General features: G+C 40.1%; 1 protein-coding gene across 2 annotated transcripts in view; it reads right to left on the reverse strand.

The window, feature by feature from the left end:
• LOC108086905 (frizzled) overlaps positions 1-17,972 on the reverse strand; it is a 93,375-nt gene that overhangs the window by 11,610 nt on the left and 63,793 nt on the right. The window contains exon 5 of one of the 2 annotated variants that reach the window (XM_017183978.2): positions 11,345-11,723. The exons of the other annotated variant lie outside the window; for it this stretch is intronic. Within the exon in view, the coding sequence (XP_017039467.1) occupies positions 11,716-11,723 (8 nt within the window). The 3' untranslated portion in view covers positions 11,345-11,715. Of the gene's footprint in view, positions 1-11,344; positions 11,724-17,972 lie in introns of those variants that run through there. 2 annotated transcript variants of the gene reach the window in all.

The raw sequence follows: 17,972 nt of genomic DNA on the forward strand, positions 1-17,972 counted from the left end.
AAAACCAATTTGTATGCTCTGCAAGGGCGAAGTGAATGGGGGAGGGGGGGAGGTGGGATGTTGAAGTCAGTAGGTGGAAGCAGCAACAACTGCAACTCATGACCCAAGCGCCCAACACCCACACACATGCAGTGCATGCCATATAGCCCATAAATCAACGCACAAAAGGAGCAATAACAAAGGACGGGGAAACAAGCAGCGACACATGGAGAAGAAGTACCATAGCAAAAGCAGTGCTGCAAGCAGTGTACGGATATGGGGAAGAAGAAGCACCACAACAACAAGTGAACGCAATTTGTACTGCGGGACTTCCCCAGGATTTGAATGGATGTCAAAAGGACGAGGAACCAGAAATGCATTACACTCAGAAAAAAAACTTACTCGTATGCTTGCAGATTTTTATTTACAAAAATATTTGTAGTAGAAATATAACATTTTCATAACACTAACATTTTCATAAATTTATATTTTTTAAATTACAATGCCATAACTAAAAGCCTTTGTAAGTTGATAAAAATTAAAATTGTTTAAGTCTTGTCTGATCAAAAACTTGTAAGACTTTTATTTAATTAATATTTAATCAGAGGCTTTGATTTTTCCTCTGTACAGTTAAGAGCAGCAGTATCCAGAAAGTACAATAACTACCAAACAACAATAACCGAGAAAAAAGCCGTGTTGCAAATAAGCAATATTGATGAGTGGAACGCCCGCCAGGGGGGCGCCTAGACAATACCAAGGCGATTGAGGTTTTAAGGAAGGAAAAGAGGGGCGAAAACACAGGCGAAAAGCAAACAAAAGTCCGACCAAAAAGGGCAACAAAATGCAAAATGTGCAACTAACGAGTAACTGCCACACACACACAAACTGTAAGACGGAGGTAAACAAAGTTCTTATAGACAATGTTGGTGGGGAAGCCCCCTGCTTTCTAAGCAGCTTTCGTCGTAACTATAAACCGCTCCTCGGGGCCAAAGTTTTTCCTCCTTGACCGCCCACAGCCACCCGAAAATCTCCTTGTTAGTTTAGGTTTTCCTCTTGTTTTTTATGTGATTTCATAGTATTTTTTGGGCCTTCCGCTTCTTGTTTCACATTGTGGCGTCATTATAGGGTAGCACTCCAAAAATGGACAGCACAAAAGCGGAAAATCGGGGGAAAAGAAGGGGGAAAATGTGGGTAAAATCACTCTAGTCGGGCAGCTGAGCTCATTAAGTTGAAGTGAAGCCGGGCTCAAACGCAGTCAGCCTTCTCTTTCGCTCACCGCATGCCGTCTCTTTCGCACGCGGACCCCTCCAGTGTTTTGAGGATTTCCTTTTCGCCTTCACGCTTTTGTGAGTTGTTCCTGTAACGTGTAATTAACATCTGAAGTGTTTGTTGTTCTGCTTTGTCTAAATTGCGAAGGGGCGGCGGCAAAGTGGGCGGGACAAAGAGGAAATTGTTGCCATTTGAAGGAGTTTTGAGAGCCAGAGGAGACGCGTTTCCTTTGACTGCCTTTTGAGGGGCTTCCTTGTTTGCAGTTCGCCACTTCAAGCTAGAAATATTAGTTTTCGAAATGCAAGGCTTAATTACCTTTACAATACATAAAAGTTTCCTCCTTTAACACAGTCCTTAGATCTTAAATACTCGGTCAAAGGTATTTTCTTTAACTTCGACCTCTTCAATGGACTATCAAAACGCACTTAGCACAATTGCCACAAAAGTTCAAAGCCGTTAAACAAACTAAAGAGCTTCGTTTCCCTTCCCTCTCAGATTTCCAACTTTTCTCCTACTTTTCCCATCTAACTAATACCAACAGGTGCTTTTTCCTCTTTCATTTCGTCGATAGTTTTGACACAAAAGTTTTTGGCTCATTTGCGTAAAAGTTAATAAGGGGGTCGAAGGGGAAAAGTCAGAATTGAAAGACCCTTGTAAGTTGTGCACTTAATTATGAGGAGTGGTTGTTGGCTTGATAGAGGAAATACACTGCGCTCTTTCATGTAATTCATGAGCCAAAATTATTTCAAAATTTAAATTAATACAATTTTTATTATTTAACATAGTATTTTATGTTTTCAGTTAAAAGTTGGTGGTACCTTAAATAGTTTAAGTAATTAAATTTTCTCCCTGTGTCACCAAGTTGATTATGCAATTTGTCTCGCTGTCAGAAGACGACTTCAACCCGCATTGATGAGAGAGATAACCGCGATCTCTCCATCCCGCTCTCTCTTCCCCTTATGTTTGTCCCCCGATTGCCAAATGATTAATAATCGAAATGTCAACGCTGCCCCTCCGTCTGTCTGTCAGTTATAAAGTCACTTGACAGTTTAATCAATTTGTGTGTTTCGACTTTTCCAGCTGAAATCTCCATGCGGGCTGAAAATTAACTTAAGTGGCAGACATGGGCGGCTGAAAAGCAGGATAAATAGAAAATTTATATAAAATGTTGACCGAGCAAACAGTTTTGAAAAGTTTACCAAGCAAACAATAGAAATGGTCGGGCATTGTTAGTTTGGCGAGATGAGCAAGTCGCACAAAGGCATTCGACATCGGGAAGAGCATAACAGCTGTGCTAAGTCTGGAGATATATCCCACATAAGCTTCGTCCCGAAAACCCCCTCTATTAGCTCTGTTTTCTCAACAAACAAACGTCGAATGACGGCGGGTGGCAAAGAAAATAAACAAAAATTATGACAAACCAAAGCAAAGCGAAGGAAGGAACGAAAAAATAATAAAAATGCTCAAGAAAAATAGCAAACCGCAGTTGAAAGCCTCGTATTTATATTTGTAGTTGCACAGCAACTTTCATTTTAGTTTCCTTAAAAAACGTATATGCAATAATTAAAAAATACTTAAAAAGTAAGTTATAAAGTAAAGAAAATAATTCTGAAGTTTAGTGATTTCTATATTTAATTTTTTTTAAATAAACAATAAAAGTATTTTTTCTTGGTGTATCTGGAAATGGAGTGGGTGGCCAACTACTAATAAACAGGCCTGAGTCAGGGGATATAAAACAGGGAAGGGGAAAAGTCAGCCCTCTGCATGCATTAGGCATAAAAATTCCAAGACATAAAGCCAACTAACAAGTAACCAGGTTAAGACGAAGGGGCAAACGGGAACTGCGCTTTAAACACATAAATATGAGGACTTAATGTCTGTCGGGGGCAGCGACTTAATGGGGGGAAATCGGGGAGTTAAATTGTGTTGGCGTGTATGCCAAAGTTTGCCATGTGATGTTTAACAAACGTGCAAAACTGTCATAACAAGCTGCAACAGGAAATGGCTATAAATTGAATATTTTAGACTTCTAGAAAATTATCAATAACTAATATTCTCCATTTATTTTCTATATAGCTTTACCGAAACGTTTAACACATTTTAAATGTGAAAAGCTGCCGACTATAAAGCCAACTTATTATTCACATCAATGTGTCATAATGTTGCACTTAACTGTGATAGTCAGCTTTTTCCCCCAGGTAGACAATGTCTGTCTGAATTGGCAGACCGCCCAAAACTTTGCCAACAGGCAACAAATTTTCCCACAGCCTGCTGTTATAAACACTGTTATACATCGGCCATCAGCGTCCAGTGCAGATGCCACTTGAATTCCCCCATCTACGTACGCTCCTCTCATCTTACAAGCTGATGACGTTGTCCTTGCATGCAAATTTCTTGGACTGCTGCTGTTGCCACCGTCCTCGGGCCCTCTTCCCCAATCAAGTCCTAATGCCCTTCTATGGGCCAAGTTATGACCCCTACCTGACTGCTGGCAAATACACATTTATGACCAAACAGTTCGGGTCATAACGATAGAAACGGCAATACAAAAACTTATACTTCTTAACAGATTAGAACAACACGAGTTACTTGGAATTAAATCAATTTATCGCAATAATCTATTTGTGGCGTTTCCTAATTAATACGAACACTGACACGAAAATGACGAGATTTAAATAAGATTACTTATTTGGCTGCTTAGGTGAAAGGTTTACTAAAACGCTGTTTTCGGAATTGATAAAATCTCAAATTAGCAAAACATATTCGCGAAATTGTCTAAAAGGCTTGACAATGTTAACAAATGATTGTGGAGTCACCTAATTTATTAGGTTTTATTTGTTTAGAAGATTCTTACTTTGAGGATTTGTTGTGAAGATGGTATGATAACAAAATAAAATAAAATATCTGGAAAAAGTCAGCAAAATGAGTACAGATTTATTCTTTTTAATCTTAGCTATGCAAACTTTGTTAGTGAATTTGTAAATTAGAAAATTATTTCTTAGCAGAGCTACTAATTTGACCACAGTTGTTTGTCTGTTCGCCGGTGGCATCATTTGCATTCGAGAGACGCCCCCTCATCAATGCCCCAAACTCACCGAAAAATGTTACGTTTTGGCAGGCTTCCGCCTGAATGTTTGTGGAGCCAAAGGGGGTTTTGAGGGGGTTCCCAGAGAAGGGGGCAAAACAGGATGGGAATGCACACATGTAAAATGGCCAGCCCTGACTAAACATTCACATCAGACTCGGAGTCGCAGACACATATGGCCAAAACAGAAGGGGAAAAAGCACAGACAATAGATACAAGAGTTGGCCGAAGAGGGAGGAGGGTGGATATAGAAGGAGCCGTATCGGGGGATCGGGGGAATACAGGGGGTATAACTCAGTGAACAGCCGTTGACCATTGCCTGACATTTGAGCCATGTTGTCAACGTTCGTTCGTTTGTTGTAGCAGAAGTTGTTTGCTGCTGCTGCTTGCATCCATTATGGCTGTTTGCTACTAACCCTCTTCATTCCCCTCGACCACTTTGTTGGCTCAGTTTTTGCCAGTTTTGTCTCGTTTCATTGGAAATTTTGTTGGGTCTTGTTTGAAGTTGCTGTGACCCCCTCTCTCTCTCTCTTTCTCACCCACAAAACTATATATATTCTTCCACGTAGTACCTCCTCATCATGACCACAATTTAGCATATGCTTGGCTCACTTAGTGGCCTGTAATGAGTTGCTACTCCTACTGTTTCCCATAATTCAGCGACTTGCTTCCTCTCTTTCCCACACTCTAGTGCCGACTCTTTCTAGTGTTGCCGAGAAGTACATCAAATATGAGCAAAAATAGCAACAGCAGCTGGCTTGTTTGTTTTATCTTTCCACAAAATTAGTTACAGACGACAACGACAACGGCAACAACGACAACAACGACATCACAACATCACAACACTGTCCACTTCAAATGTTGTCCGTCATCTTCAAACAGCTGTCAGCAGTGGCTCTCTTTCTAGCTGATTGGTGCTCTATATGGTTATGGCCTAATAGCCAACCTAATAAGTGCCCAAACCCAAACACACACTGGCCCTGGCCATGTTTCGGCCATTTCCCATGTGCCTCATTGGCAAATTATCAACTTGACCACACACACAAAAGCGGAGAAAGGAGGATTTTTGCGGCCTGTGAATGACATCCATGTCGGTTTGTTCGACTGATGGAACGGAAATGAACCACTGGATTGCTTAGCTCCCCTCGGTAGTCTTTAATTTTTTAATTAATTGCTTGTCACGTTCGTCTAGCCAAAAGAGAAATAGAGCGCGAAGTGAAATGGAACGCAAAACCACTGAGAAAAAACACTAAGTGGTTTCAAGCTTTTTTTTTTGCAAATGGTAGGTTCTTTTGAGGTATCATAAAAACACCAAAGAGGCAAATGAAAAACACTCTCCAGATGTTTAAGAATGTTTTTTTTTACCAATTAATAAATATGGGAAATGTCATGAGTGGATGTCATCGTAATTTATTTTTTTAAATTATTCAAAAAATTTCATTTCGATCTGGGCAATAATTGAATTTTTAAACAATTTTTTCCGACTGAGCTTGTTTTTCTGTTGTGGCTGCGTCAGCGAAAGGCGGTGGAAAAATAATTGTTGCCTCATCGCTGCACGTTGCTTAAAATAATAGTAATAAGTGGCGGTTAGTCTGCGGCTCTTCCGCCCCCTCATCCCCCCTCCCCTTGCAGTTTTTCCCCAGCGACCAAGGCTCGAATGGAAACTCATAAAAAGTGCCCCAGCCAGACGACACTTCTGGTGGAAAAAGGGGAAGGGGAGCTGGCTGAGATATCCCATAACAATGGCAGGAGACTGGCTGGCAAGGAAGCCTCTGCAGTGGCAATAATTGTCATCATCATCATCTTCGTCTTCTGGTCAGCGGCAAGTGGGCGGCTCTTTTCCAGATCCCAGCCAGCCAACGTTACAGATCCAACTGCAACTGCAACAGCAAGACGACAATCAAAGTCCATGACAGAACCGCAGAAAAGAAAAGAAAAGCAAAGTAAACTGAAAGCAAGTTAACCAGCGACATTTTTGAGATGCCGCAACGAGGGAAAAAGGCCCCAAGAACAAGCAACTAAATGGCAAATCGCTTGGACTTGCACTTGGCCAAGAAAAAACGGAGAGGCGCAAAAAGAATGACCAAACATGGGTAAAAGTGCCGGCCAGAGGCTCAGCCTTTGGAATTGGGGGGCTTGTGTTCGCGTTAAGTGGAATGTGATTGACAATAGTTGTGGAACCACTTAATTTCAAAGCGATATTCATAACAGTTTTTAATAACCGGTGATGTAATCAATCCTTGCTAAAGAATTTTAGTTTGTTTTCCATTTTTTTTATTCCATTTTAGATTCACAGACCTATATTGTAACAATTGATGCAGGATATATTAATTAATATACATTTAAATTCATCAAAAATGAACTGGTGCCCTGAACAATATTCCCTTTTGTGACTACGCCCCTGATTTAGCTCCCCAATGGACTGCGCCCACAGTTTTGCAGTTGTCCAGTCCTCGGCGGTGTGTTGTGGGCAATCAAAGCAATTGCAGCCCCAACTCTACGCGGATCCCCAGCCCAATCCCGTCCGAATCCCAATCCCATCCCGATTCCGATCCCAATTGCAAGTGTCGCTGGCCGAGGAGCCCGAATGAAGCAACTGAAGCGACGAGATGACAACGGGCGATGCTGGTGGAGCTCAAGATGGATTGAAGGGAGCTGGAGGGGGCAGAAATAATGAGCTGTGTAACCCTTTTGCGCCAACGGATGGGGGAAAAGGGCCCAGAAGCTGAGTGGCGGCAAAAGGAAAATTAATTAAGGCAAGGGGCCAAACGATTGAGGCGTCGCACTCGACTTTGTCCACACTTACACCGAAAAAGTTATCTACAGCTTTAAAGATTGAAAAATTAATTCAAAATCTAATCCTTTAAATATTTAAATTTAATTCATATTGATTTAAGCGAGAACTGATTTTCCGTGTAACGTTGAAAATGAATTTAATATTATGCTTTCTTTTTAATTTTTTTCTTTCCTTTTAGAACTTAAGAAGACTTCAATCTTTAATTTTTAAGGCCTGCATCGAAGCAAAATATTTTGGGAACTTTACCTATAGTAATTTTATTTCATACAAGTGCCCCCAATTATTTCATCTGCATTTGAAACTGGTAGTCCGAGTGTAAGTCCGACTTGATGGCGTCGTCGGGTGGGTTGTTTGATTTCTGCACGACCTTCGTTTGGGGCTATCGCGAGTCTCACATCTCCGGCTCCTTCAATCTCGGGCCTAATAAATCTTCAGCTCAATCTCGGGCCACGCCTCGGTCTTCAGGCCTCCAACCGCCTGCTCCTTAGCGGCTTCTGTTCTACTCTAATTTTTATGCATGACAAGGCCCACAAAAATGGCCGAAATGCTCGGCCCACTTTGGCCCGCAATATCTTTGCTCATCGGCGCTTTTATTCTTCTGCTCGCCAGAATTTGTTGCAAAGGTTTCATTAAAATTTGATTAAAAATAAATTATTGGTTATTAAAAATGATTAGTTTTGGCCAGATTGATGTGCAGGCCAGAACTTGCTCCGTGGGGGAAATCCCTGAAGCGAATGGACAGGGAAGCTAGCTCCACTCTAAATTCTGACAGAAGCCATAATGAAACTGTTAATGTGCCTGCAAAATTAATGAAGCTCTGCGGAAGTTGGCAGCAAGTTGAGCAAGATAAGCGAGGGGCGTTTAATGTCATCTGCGGGAAGTCCGAGTTTTCTAGAGGGAGCAAGTCCAGGGTCCTTTGGCAATTCAACAAAGGCCTTCTGAGGGGATTGGAGATAATTGAAAATAATTTAGACCCTAATGTTGCGGACAAGAAAGGTCGACTTAATTATGTATAACTTTTACTTGTTCAAAGATGTTACAGGAATTTTATATGGATTCGACAGGAATCTTAAGCTGCGATTTTAAAGTTTTTAACAAACTTTCAATTTCAATTAATTTGTTAAGGCAAGAAACTATGTAGAAATCGGTTACCATTCTTCCAAATGTAGGTAATTTTAAGTTATTTGAGGTTTTAAGAGTAGAAACATTTTTTAAGTGACAACATCGAACACCTCGACATCCCCGAGCATAGTGACAATCGCAAAGTGCAGTTAATCAGCGAGCTTTTCCCGTTGTCAGGTGGGTCGGTTTACCTTTTGACAGGCTGACAGGTGGGCCAAAGTGAGCGTATAACAGTTACGGCTCCCTGACCACTTCGCCATCTTGGCCACGTCAAAAGCCAAACTCAAAAGCCAAACTCAAAAGCCAGCGCCGAATTGCACTTGAAATGGCCGCGTCAAAATGTCGCTCAAAAAATGGGAGGGAGCTGGCTCGAGCGGAATATCAGCACCCCGACGAAGGAGTGAGAGGGACAGGTGATAGACAACTGCAGATGCAGATGGAAAGATGGCGGCAGTGCTGATAAAGATACAAGTCCTATCACTCAAGAAAAGAGTGTTCTAACAATTCGGAATCTTAAGAAACAGGAAGGTCTGGTATAACATTTTACTGGAAAATATATTCAATAAGAATTATTTATCGCAAGAATAAATATGTTTAAATAATTGTTGGAGTTTTTAATCTTAAGCTTCCATTTAAGAATGTTATTCTTATTTTCAGTGCATCCTGCAATAGATGCTTTTGCAGATCGCAGCGGAGCAAAACAAATGGAGCAAGCCAAGCTTGGGATTGGGCAATTTTTCACACACAAAAAGGAAAACTCGGAAAATAAGGAAAGCGGCAAAACTTTGTACGCACGGCGTTGTACAACGATTTGTTATCTCGGCATTTGTATCTAAAATGTTGCAGTTAACGGTACTCAGGCACTCAGACGAAGCCACGCACCGACAACAAGTTGTTTTTGCAGTTTTTTGCGAAAGTGTTGCCAAAACATATTGGCGCAGAAAAACACTTTGCCAAAAAGGCAAGACGATGTCATGCACATACATATTTCCTTAACTGCAGTGGAAATCGTATCTAAATTTGCAAATCAGCAGCGGCCCAAAGCGACCGACAGATGACTTCCCGAATCTCCAGACTAAACCGGATCCCTTGAGGGGATCCTTCGGAATAATCCTGCCATATCGGACCCTACATATGTCCAACATGCACCGTACAGTGTGAAAGGAAGGCAATCAAGGGCCCTCAAACCTCATGCATCTGGCCATTAAAAATGATTTATATGCGGCAGCTCGAAAAAAGATACGTATGCATACATATCCAGTATTCATAAGCCGAGTTTAGTTTGTGCTGCTGCTTTATTGATGTTAATTTATGTATGTTTCACTTGGCTTTCTTGCCACGCATGTCTTTGGAGCTCTCTGAGTTGCAAAGTTGATTTACAGCTGCAGTTTGGGTTGGGTTGACTTGGGATTGGAGTCGGAATCGGAATCGGAGTCGGATTGGATTGGGTTGGGTTAGTCCACGGGTCTAGAGTCTAGGTGGGTAGTCGCTTAATTGGTCGCCACCACCTAGCCACATGTTGCGCCATGTGTGCCACGGAGTTTCGATTTCAGGCAGCCCGGTAATGCGAAACGCACTTTCAAAACCACAAAAACAAAGCCAACAACATATTTATGATTTATTTGAATAGGCGTCTTAATAGACGGCTTTGTACGGGCCATAAATGGCCTATTGATAAAGTTGTGTGAATTATTTTCCATAATTTACAACAGCTGCAACTATTGTTAATGGCTTTCATCTTAATGTTTCTTCATTGCTTTGTCCTTCAATAATGTTTTTGTTTGACTCAAAAAATAGTATCTTTGTTGAAACAGTAGTTTATTATGATATTAATTAAAGTTTACTACGTGGTAGCTTTAAATCATTTTTATAAGTTGCTGATTAAGCTGCGCAAAAAAATAAAAATAAAATGCATTTAATCCTAACAATCTTTATCTGACATCAGCCAATCAATTTGTATCCCACATACCATTCCACATAAATATATAAATTAAAATAAATAAATAATATCCGCTCGACAAGGCAGAATAAATAAAAAACAAATTTGGTAAGCGATCCCATCGGTCAATTTATGTGTGTCCGAATCCGTTCCAATATGACTAATGGAGCGCCAAGATCATTTCAGATCGCTTCGGATCTCCAAATGCAGCTTATAGCGAGATCGGTCTTTTATATTTCGTACACAATAATTTCTGTGGTGCCAGTGCTTATCTTTTATGTAAATTTACGAACCAGTCTGCGACCACTCAAAAAAGTTGACTGGCAATAATTATGATTTCTTCAAGTGTGCACAAGCAACTAAACATACACTTCGTATATACGCGTGTATATAGTGTTGGGTATGCTTTTTTTCGGTGGATATATATTTTACACAAGTCATGGCAAGATGCCTATTGACAGCCAGCCACACAGAGACACTTGACGGGCAGCTCGAGTGGCTTTTTGAGAAACCAGTCTCGAGTGCGTTAGAATACCAGCTCAAGTGGGCAGTGAAGGAGTAGTGAAAATCGGGGGAATGTGGCTGGAGGATATGGCCAGGGATCAGGTTGGGTGTGCGGACATCGCCAGAGATTCCCATTGGCAAGCGCCGTACTTCAGTTGCCGGCACTCTGCAAATGGACTGAAACCCAAACTGAGGCCGAGATTGAGGTTGCCCCAGAAGGCGAGGATGGTACGAGCACTCAAAAAAATAAGATAAATTATTATGATATTAAATAAATCTATGTCTGATATAAAATATAGTTCAATAAGTCACAGGACTTAGCTTCAGTTGAATAAGAATCACTTAAAACAATCAATTGAATATAAATAAATATGCAAAAGGAATTATAAACAACTGTTAAGTGCATAACGTTTGTTATCTCAAAGCGATCAATTTTAAATAATATTGATTTTAAATATCCGGAATATGTATCGGAATCCATTTTCCCCTTGATCTTTTTTTACAGTGCACTTCACCTTCAACCGGTTTCGTTTACAAAACAGTTTGGCCCGAGCTCCTTAAATATCTATGATTAAATTTATATAGTTATAGTGGCAGGGCCAGCGGCTGTCCAGCTGTATCAAAGTAAAATTAACTTTATGGCATAATTGCAGAGGGAGCACAGAGTGAGCTTCTGCGGACTCAATTGCACTTTAAACTAATTCATAAATCTGACCGGAGTCGAGACCAAAGAGCAGGCCTAATTGCCTCCATTTGTGGTCCCCAGTGCCATATGCGATGTGCGATGTCAAGTGAGTGCCGGCTGAGAGCGATTCGAGTGCAAATCGATGTTGGTAATCTGGCCAGTAAATATGTATAAATATTTAGGGCCCTCTGCCGGCAGTGTTTGTGTGTTCATCGTGTCTAATTATGGCAAATTAGCCGGAGTAGTGCCATAAATCAATGCGGGTCTCTGGGGGAGAGTCGTTCAACTCACATGTTCTGGGGCTCAGGGGTCAATCAACGGACGAATAATGGAATTTACATACCTGGAATGAAAGGAATTCAATAAAAATCGAATTAGAGGTTGCACAAATGTGACTGGTAATTAATTTTATTGCTATTATGATACAAGCACGTGTAATTACGCTTAAAAACTAGAGGTAGATTTAAAATGTTGGAATAAAAATGTTAATAAATATTTTAAAGTGTTGTCTATGAATTTACATTTATTATTTGATTTAAAAAAATATTGCATTCGTAGCCAAACAATGAGTATTATTCTCCATTAAATATATTTATATATTTATTTAAAATTACATATTCCATTTACAGCATTTCACAACTTGCTCTTAAAGCAAAAAAATAACTTCCTACATAGCCTCGAAATCCCCCACACCACAGGGGGTTAAGCCGTGTAAGTTGGACAGCGGGGGTTAAAGTTGGGGAGAACAACAGCATCCGAAAAGCAAAAACACAAACGAGAAATGCAGCGAGCCAAATTTGCTTGACATTTACAACTGGCCAGGTTGGCCAACTCGCATCGGATCGGGCATTTACTGCCTGATGTACTCACTCGACTCGCCGGTGAGGAGCTGTGCCATTTTAAGTGTTTATAGGTATTTATTTTTATTGTTTTTATGCTTAACGATTTTTTAAGTGGAGTGCAGGAGCAACGTAAGCGGCAGCCGTACGAGACTTGTATGCAAAGTGTTCTGGGCTCCACTTTCCCCCTGCTTTTCATCCGAACAGAGTTCGCTTGAATTGTTGTACTTTTTTCTCCTGGACGGTTGCTTGGTTGGCATTTTTTGTGGCTCCTCTTGGTCGAGTTAACAAGGCGCAACAAGAAGGCGGCATAGTTAAAGCCAGGAGCCCCAAAGTCGCCAGGTCCCCAAAGTCAGGGGGCAATTTAAATGACCAAAACCAGAACCTAAACTGAAAACTGAAAAGAATACGACGCATTCCTTGGCGGGCAGCAGATTTATGTGTCCTTTGTTCTGGCGATTACAATGCTCTCGCGAAGCCGCAACAAATTTTCCCTTTCAATCGGCCTACCAACATCCCGGCAATATTTCAATTAATTCGCGGAAAATGCGCTCACAAAGAAATATCATTAATGGGGGCTTTTGTGGAGATTTTGCAGTATGGTCGGAATGGAAAATTAATGAGCTTCGATCTCGTCCTAGATTCTTGTGAAAATAAACGGATTTCATTTTTCAAAAGAACACGCGTTGAAGTTAAACACATTATTTTCTTCATTATTTTGGTTAAATAACAAGGTTTATCATTAAGCTTTTTTATAGCCTTTCTTGATAGCAAACAAAAGCATACAGCTTAAATAAAAAAAATGTTAAAATGAGTAGATATTTTACAGGGTATTTAGCATAGAAACGGTCTCTAAAATTAAGTTAAGTCATGCTGATTCTGTGCAATTTTCCCTGACATTAAACACTTTCAATTCGATGTCACTGTGACTCTGGCTTTTCCCTATCACCTCACCCGTTTTTCCATCGCAGACCAACCATTTTAATTAGTTGACGCATTTTCACTTTTTATTATTTCATGATTCATCTTAATTTATGAGAACCGAAAGAGCAACGGCGACAGAAAAGAATTGTAAATTATGCAGGTAAAGTTGCCAGCCAGGTGAAGCCCTCCGACTTCGCAGCTTAACTTTTATTTCCACCCAAGAGTGGCGAAAAGTGACAAAAAAAGAACGTGAAAAGAAAATTATTTAATTATGTGTATAAAGTTCCACTTGTCAACCTGTCAGAGGCGTCGTGCTGTAATTTGACATTCGAAATTAATTATAACCGAAAAAAGCGAGTCGGAATATCTGATTCTGAGGTTAAAGTTTGGCAAATTTTCCGGGCCATAAGAAAAATGGCACGGACTTAAATTTCTCCATTAAATGGACTGATAATCTGCAAATAAAGACGAGGGTAGACATTTCTTTGGCCATGTCCTGAAAGGTCCAACTGATGACCCCTTGTTAACGCACTAATCTAGCAGATTTTTATTTTATTTCTCTTCTGCCTTTGCATATTTTCAGCTGGGGACAGTGGACACAAAAGCTCAAGGAACAATAACGGAGAAGTGAAAAAATATATCCCATGTCAACATTAATTAGGGTCCGGCCTTATTCGCATCTAATGCCAAGCATTATTGTCCTGGGGCAGATAAACATATGATGTCCAAACAGGTCACTTTGGGGACAGAACAATTAAGATGTTTGGCATTTGGAATATTTTTTGGAAAGAATGAAAAAAGGTTTTGTTATTCCAAATAATTTGGGTCAGGGACTTGTTTGACATTTTTTGCTAATTATCTGTTAACTATGCCCCATCAATTTATGATTAAAATATGTTCCAAAAGTTTTGACTTATTCACTTTAATCAAGTTCAAAAGATAAGTTAGTTAAGCCCAACAAAAAACATGTTTAATAGAAACTTTGCTTGATTGTTAGTTAAATTTAGGCAAAATCTTTCCCTAGTTACAAAAATAAACATCTTAATAATAATAAAAATGGAGAGACAATTCTGCTCATTCCACATCAGCTTCTCCGAACTTATTGCCCTGTTCTGCAAAGCTATTCATAATTTAAGCCGATTTAAAACTGGCGCCAGTTAAGTCGACCGTGGGCGTATAGACGACACTGAGTGGGCGTGGCTTGGCTTGCATCAGAGCTCACGAACACAATAGAGAAAAGATAAAGCGCTTTAGATGCGACAGCTTTTTGGCCCAACTGGACAATTTGAGATATGGGTATACACTAAAAAAAATACCATTTATTTTACAATTTATTTGGTGTTTTAAAGGGCTAATAATGTAATATTAAATCAAGATGTCAAGTTTAAAATAGTGTTACATAAATGTATATTTCTTGTATTTCTATTTAAGTACTTCTTAAATATGTTTTTGTTTGAATTTTCCCTTGTGTTTCGCTTGAAAAAGTGCCAGCAGATGTGGGGAAAATTTTATCCGATTATTACATTTGAATGAATGTTTTGACATAATGGTGAAATCTGTTTTTCTTTTATAAAAAAAAAGTAATCGGGTGGAGGAAAAGCCGCGTGATTAGGAAGAGAAGGAAGTTGGCCGCGCTTGAGTGTGATTTCCCATTCCCAGATGGTCCCGTTCCCATGGCGTAAGATATAACTTTTTGTTCACACATCGGGCAGATCGGTGGGGCGATGAAAGGGAGGGGCTGGCGGGGGGGAGTCGACTAAGTAACCATAAATAATGCCAAGAGCAACAATCGAAGCCGAAGCAGCTGAAACTAACCCAGACAATGGCAAAGCTTTTTTTGGCCATTACCGTTGGATGTCTCTCGCCTCTTCCCACTTTCCCGATACTTTTCGCCTTTTTGATATATGGTAAGGCATTGATTTTGCCTATATAAGAATACGCGATATAATGTCCAATTAAATTCTAAAGAAAAGGCCAAAAACAAGAAGCCAACATCGATGGCAGTTAGGACTACCAAACTGGGTCCCCTCATAAATTTATACAATTTTATGCCTCCTCCACTCGGTCGCTGTCTGTTTTATTTATTTTATTGTATAAAAAAGGCGCTTGACTTCTGCATAAAACTTTTCGCCTCTTTGGCTTTATGGCTTTTCGGTCGTTGCTGCTTCTTTATTTTTTTATACTCCTCCAAAAGTGCTGCCTCTTTTCTGCGCATGGTACACCAATCGTCGAGGTTGAGGGCATAAATCTTGACTTAAGGCGCCATAGATCATTTACCCGGCTGCAACTAAACCGTATAGGAAGCCTGGACCTTGGCGAACTCAGAATTGTAGAGGCGGAGGGTAGGTAATTCCCATTGTGCGCTGAACCGGATTATTAAATATTAAACTTTATTTGAAAAGGTCCTTCGGCGAAAGGTCAAATATGACAGCGACCCAAAAAAACGTGGTCAATTTATGGTTGACTTTTAATCCCAATTTGACACTGACATGTGTTGTAATTAGCTTTGGGAATGAAGAATAGTCTTTTTTCATCCAATATACATTTTTGGTAAGATTACGAAAAAATGTTGAAAATATATAAAAATGCATATGTAAAATGCTAACAAAAATAGAATACTAAGTAATGATTTAATAACAGAATAAATGTTGAGCCAACTAAAAACTTCATATAAAATTTAATAATAAACTTTGTATTATTTTAAGAATTTGTAAAACCAACCCAAAGCAAACTTTTCTAATATGCACGCCCAAGTATGAAGGAGTTATGCCGCACGTATTTATTCATACGGCGTAGGACCCACAAAAACCTTGTAAGCTTGTCAGTGTACTTTCCGCACCCACTGTTCATGAGTCCGCCCTCTCTTTCCACATTGTTCTTGCTGACTCTTTTTCTTTTGCATATTTTGTACACCTAAGGCCAAGTCAAATATTCAACGTAGACTGTGACTACATCGAAGCAATTAAAAAGTTCTGCACAACTTTAATCAACAAATTTCCCACACACTCATCCCATGGAAACTAAGTGAAAAAGCGCGTGCGTGGCCTTTTCCTTTTCTCGTTCTGTCTCGTTCACTTGAGTGTCGCCTGTCTCTTTCATGCGAGTGTCGTCCGTCCCCCTCTGTTCTCGTGCTCGTGCATTTCATTTCACACATGAGCAACTTCGGGAGAGAGCAAAAGTTTAACAAGTTGATTGGGGAGTCAGAGGCGGAGGATATTGCTTGGCAACTCTGTGGACAAGAGCTACCAACGTGGCCAACAAATTTACAATTCGTCAAAAGCCTGTGCGAGCGAAAAAAAATGGCAGGAAATCCAGTTGAATTGGGCCCATTTCCTAGCAGCGAAAAATTCAAATTAGGATCAATTTGGTAAGTGAAAAAAAATTTGTTGGATAAAATAAGTTTTATAAATTGAATTAAATTAAAAGAAATAAAAGGCTTGAAAAATCCTAAATTTCAGTGTTAGTGATGATGATATCTTTATTATTTACCATACATTATTATTATTTAAAAAACGACAGTTTAACGCCTGAATCATAACCGACATTATAAGTACAAGGTGCATTATATTTTCCTGTACAATATTCTCAGTCCTGTTCATTAAAGTCTGTTATTAGCATAATTTTCGCTGCATGTAAGCAAGAAGCTGAGGCGCAGAAAAAAATGATGCAAATTAATTTGCATCGGGCGCATGCGCAACTTGTCTGCAAAAGCTGAATGCTGAGTGTTTTGGTGTTGTTGTGCAGCAACATGCCTACTTGGATGATTATATGCCCCTCCCTTTCTATTTCCCATCGCACTCAGACCCCAAGTCTTCCAGATTTTCTCGTCGGCTTCCTCATTTGCCTGCTGTTGTAACATTTTAATTATGCCCAGCCGTTAGTTGTTGTAAATTCTGTTGCACTCAGCTCGAGTCTCAAGTAGTTCTGACTCTTTCGGCCGCCCTCGTCCCGTCTCTTTCTGGCGTAATGGAAGAGCCTCGTAAATTGCAGGCGCAAATAAATTTGTTTGAAATATGTTCGAGGAGTTCCAAGCGAGGGTCCCGCGAGTTGTTCTCTTAGCCAAATGAGAAGTTTAATAGCTTGTTGCTTGTTTCGCGGTGTTCAGTAAGTTTCTGAGATTACAGTTAGCGAGGAATCGAGGGCCGTGGCAATTTAATTGGCTAAAAGCTGTGACTTTGAGGAAGTTATTATAAGTGGTGATTTGTTTCGTAATTTAATGGTTATTTCTTTAATATTTTAATTATGAATATTTTTAATGATTTGTTGAATAATATTTTAAAGTCATATATTTAGCACACGAGTCTTTTGCGTTTCCTAATGGTATAATGTATTCTTCTAAAAGTTTTTTGTTATTTAAAAGGCTCCTTGATTTTTTTGAACTCAATGCTTCCCAGCTGACAGTATCATTTTGATATGTCAAGAAATAATTAGTTTTGCTCAACTTTGATTAAAGTTTATTCCCATTACCGAATACCTTTTACCTGCTACCTTTGGCAGTTCCGCAACTAACTATGCCTTTCCCACAACTTTTTTCCGGCGACTTTTTAAACTGTTCCCACAAATTCCGCCACCCGGGCCCGAAAACACATTTTGCCTTTGGAGAAGTCACAGTTTTGCGAGGCGTCCCTGGCTCCCTGGCTCCCTGACTCGCTGGATCTTGGCCATGATGGGACGCTTTTGGACAGGGGCGTGGGGGTGTTAATGCCAAATGCAGTGGCACCCGCAACTGAGCCGCTCGTTGGCCAGGTTTGCTGGCAGCTCTTGCCATTGGAGTTGCAGCTGCAGGCCACTCTGCCAGAAGCCTGGAAAAGTTGGCTAAAACCAGCGGT

Source organism: Drosophila ficusphila, unplaced genomic scaffold (genome assembly GCF_018152265.1).
Source record: "Drosophila ficusphila isolate 14025-0441.05 unplaced genomic scaffold, ASM1815226v1 contig_286, whole genome shotgun sequence".
In the NCBI taxonomy this organism is placed as follows: Eukaryota; Metazoa; Arthropoda; class Insecta; order Diptera; family Drosophilidae; genus Drosophila; species Drosophila ficusphila.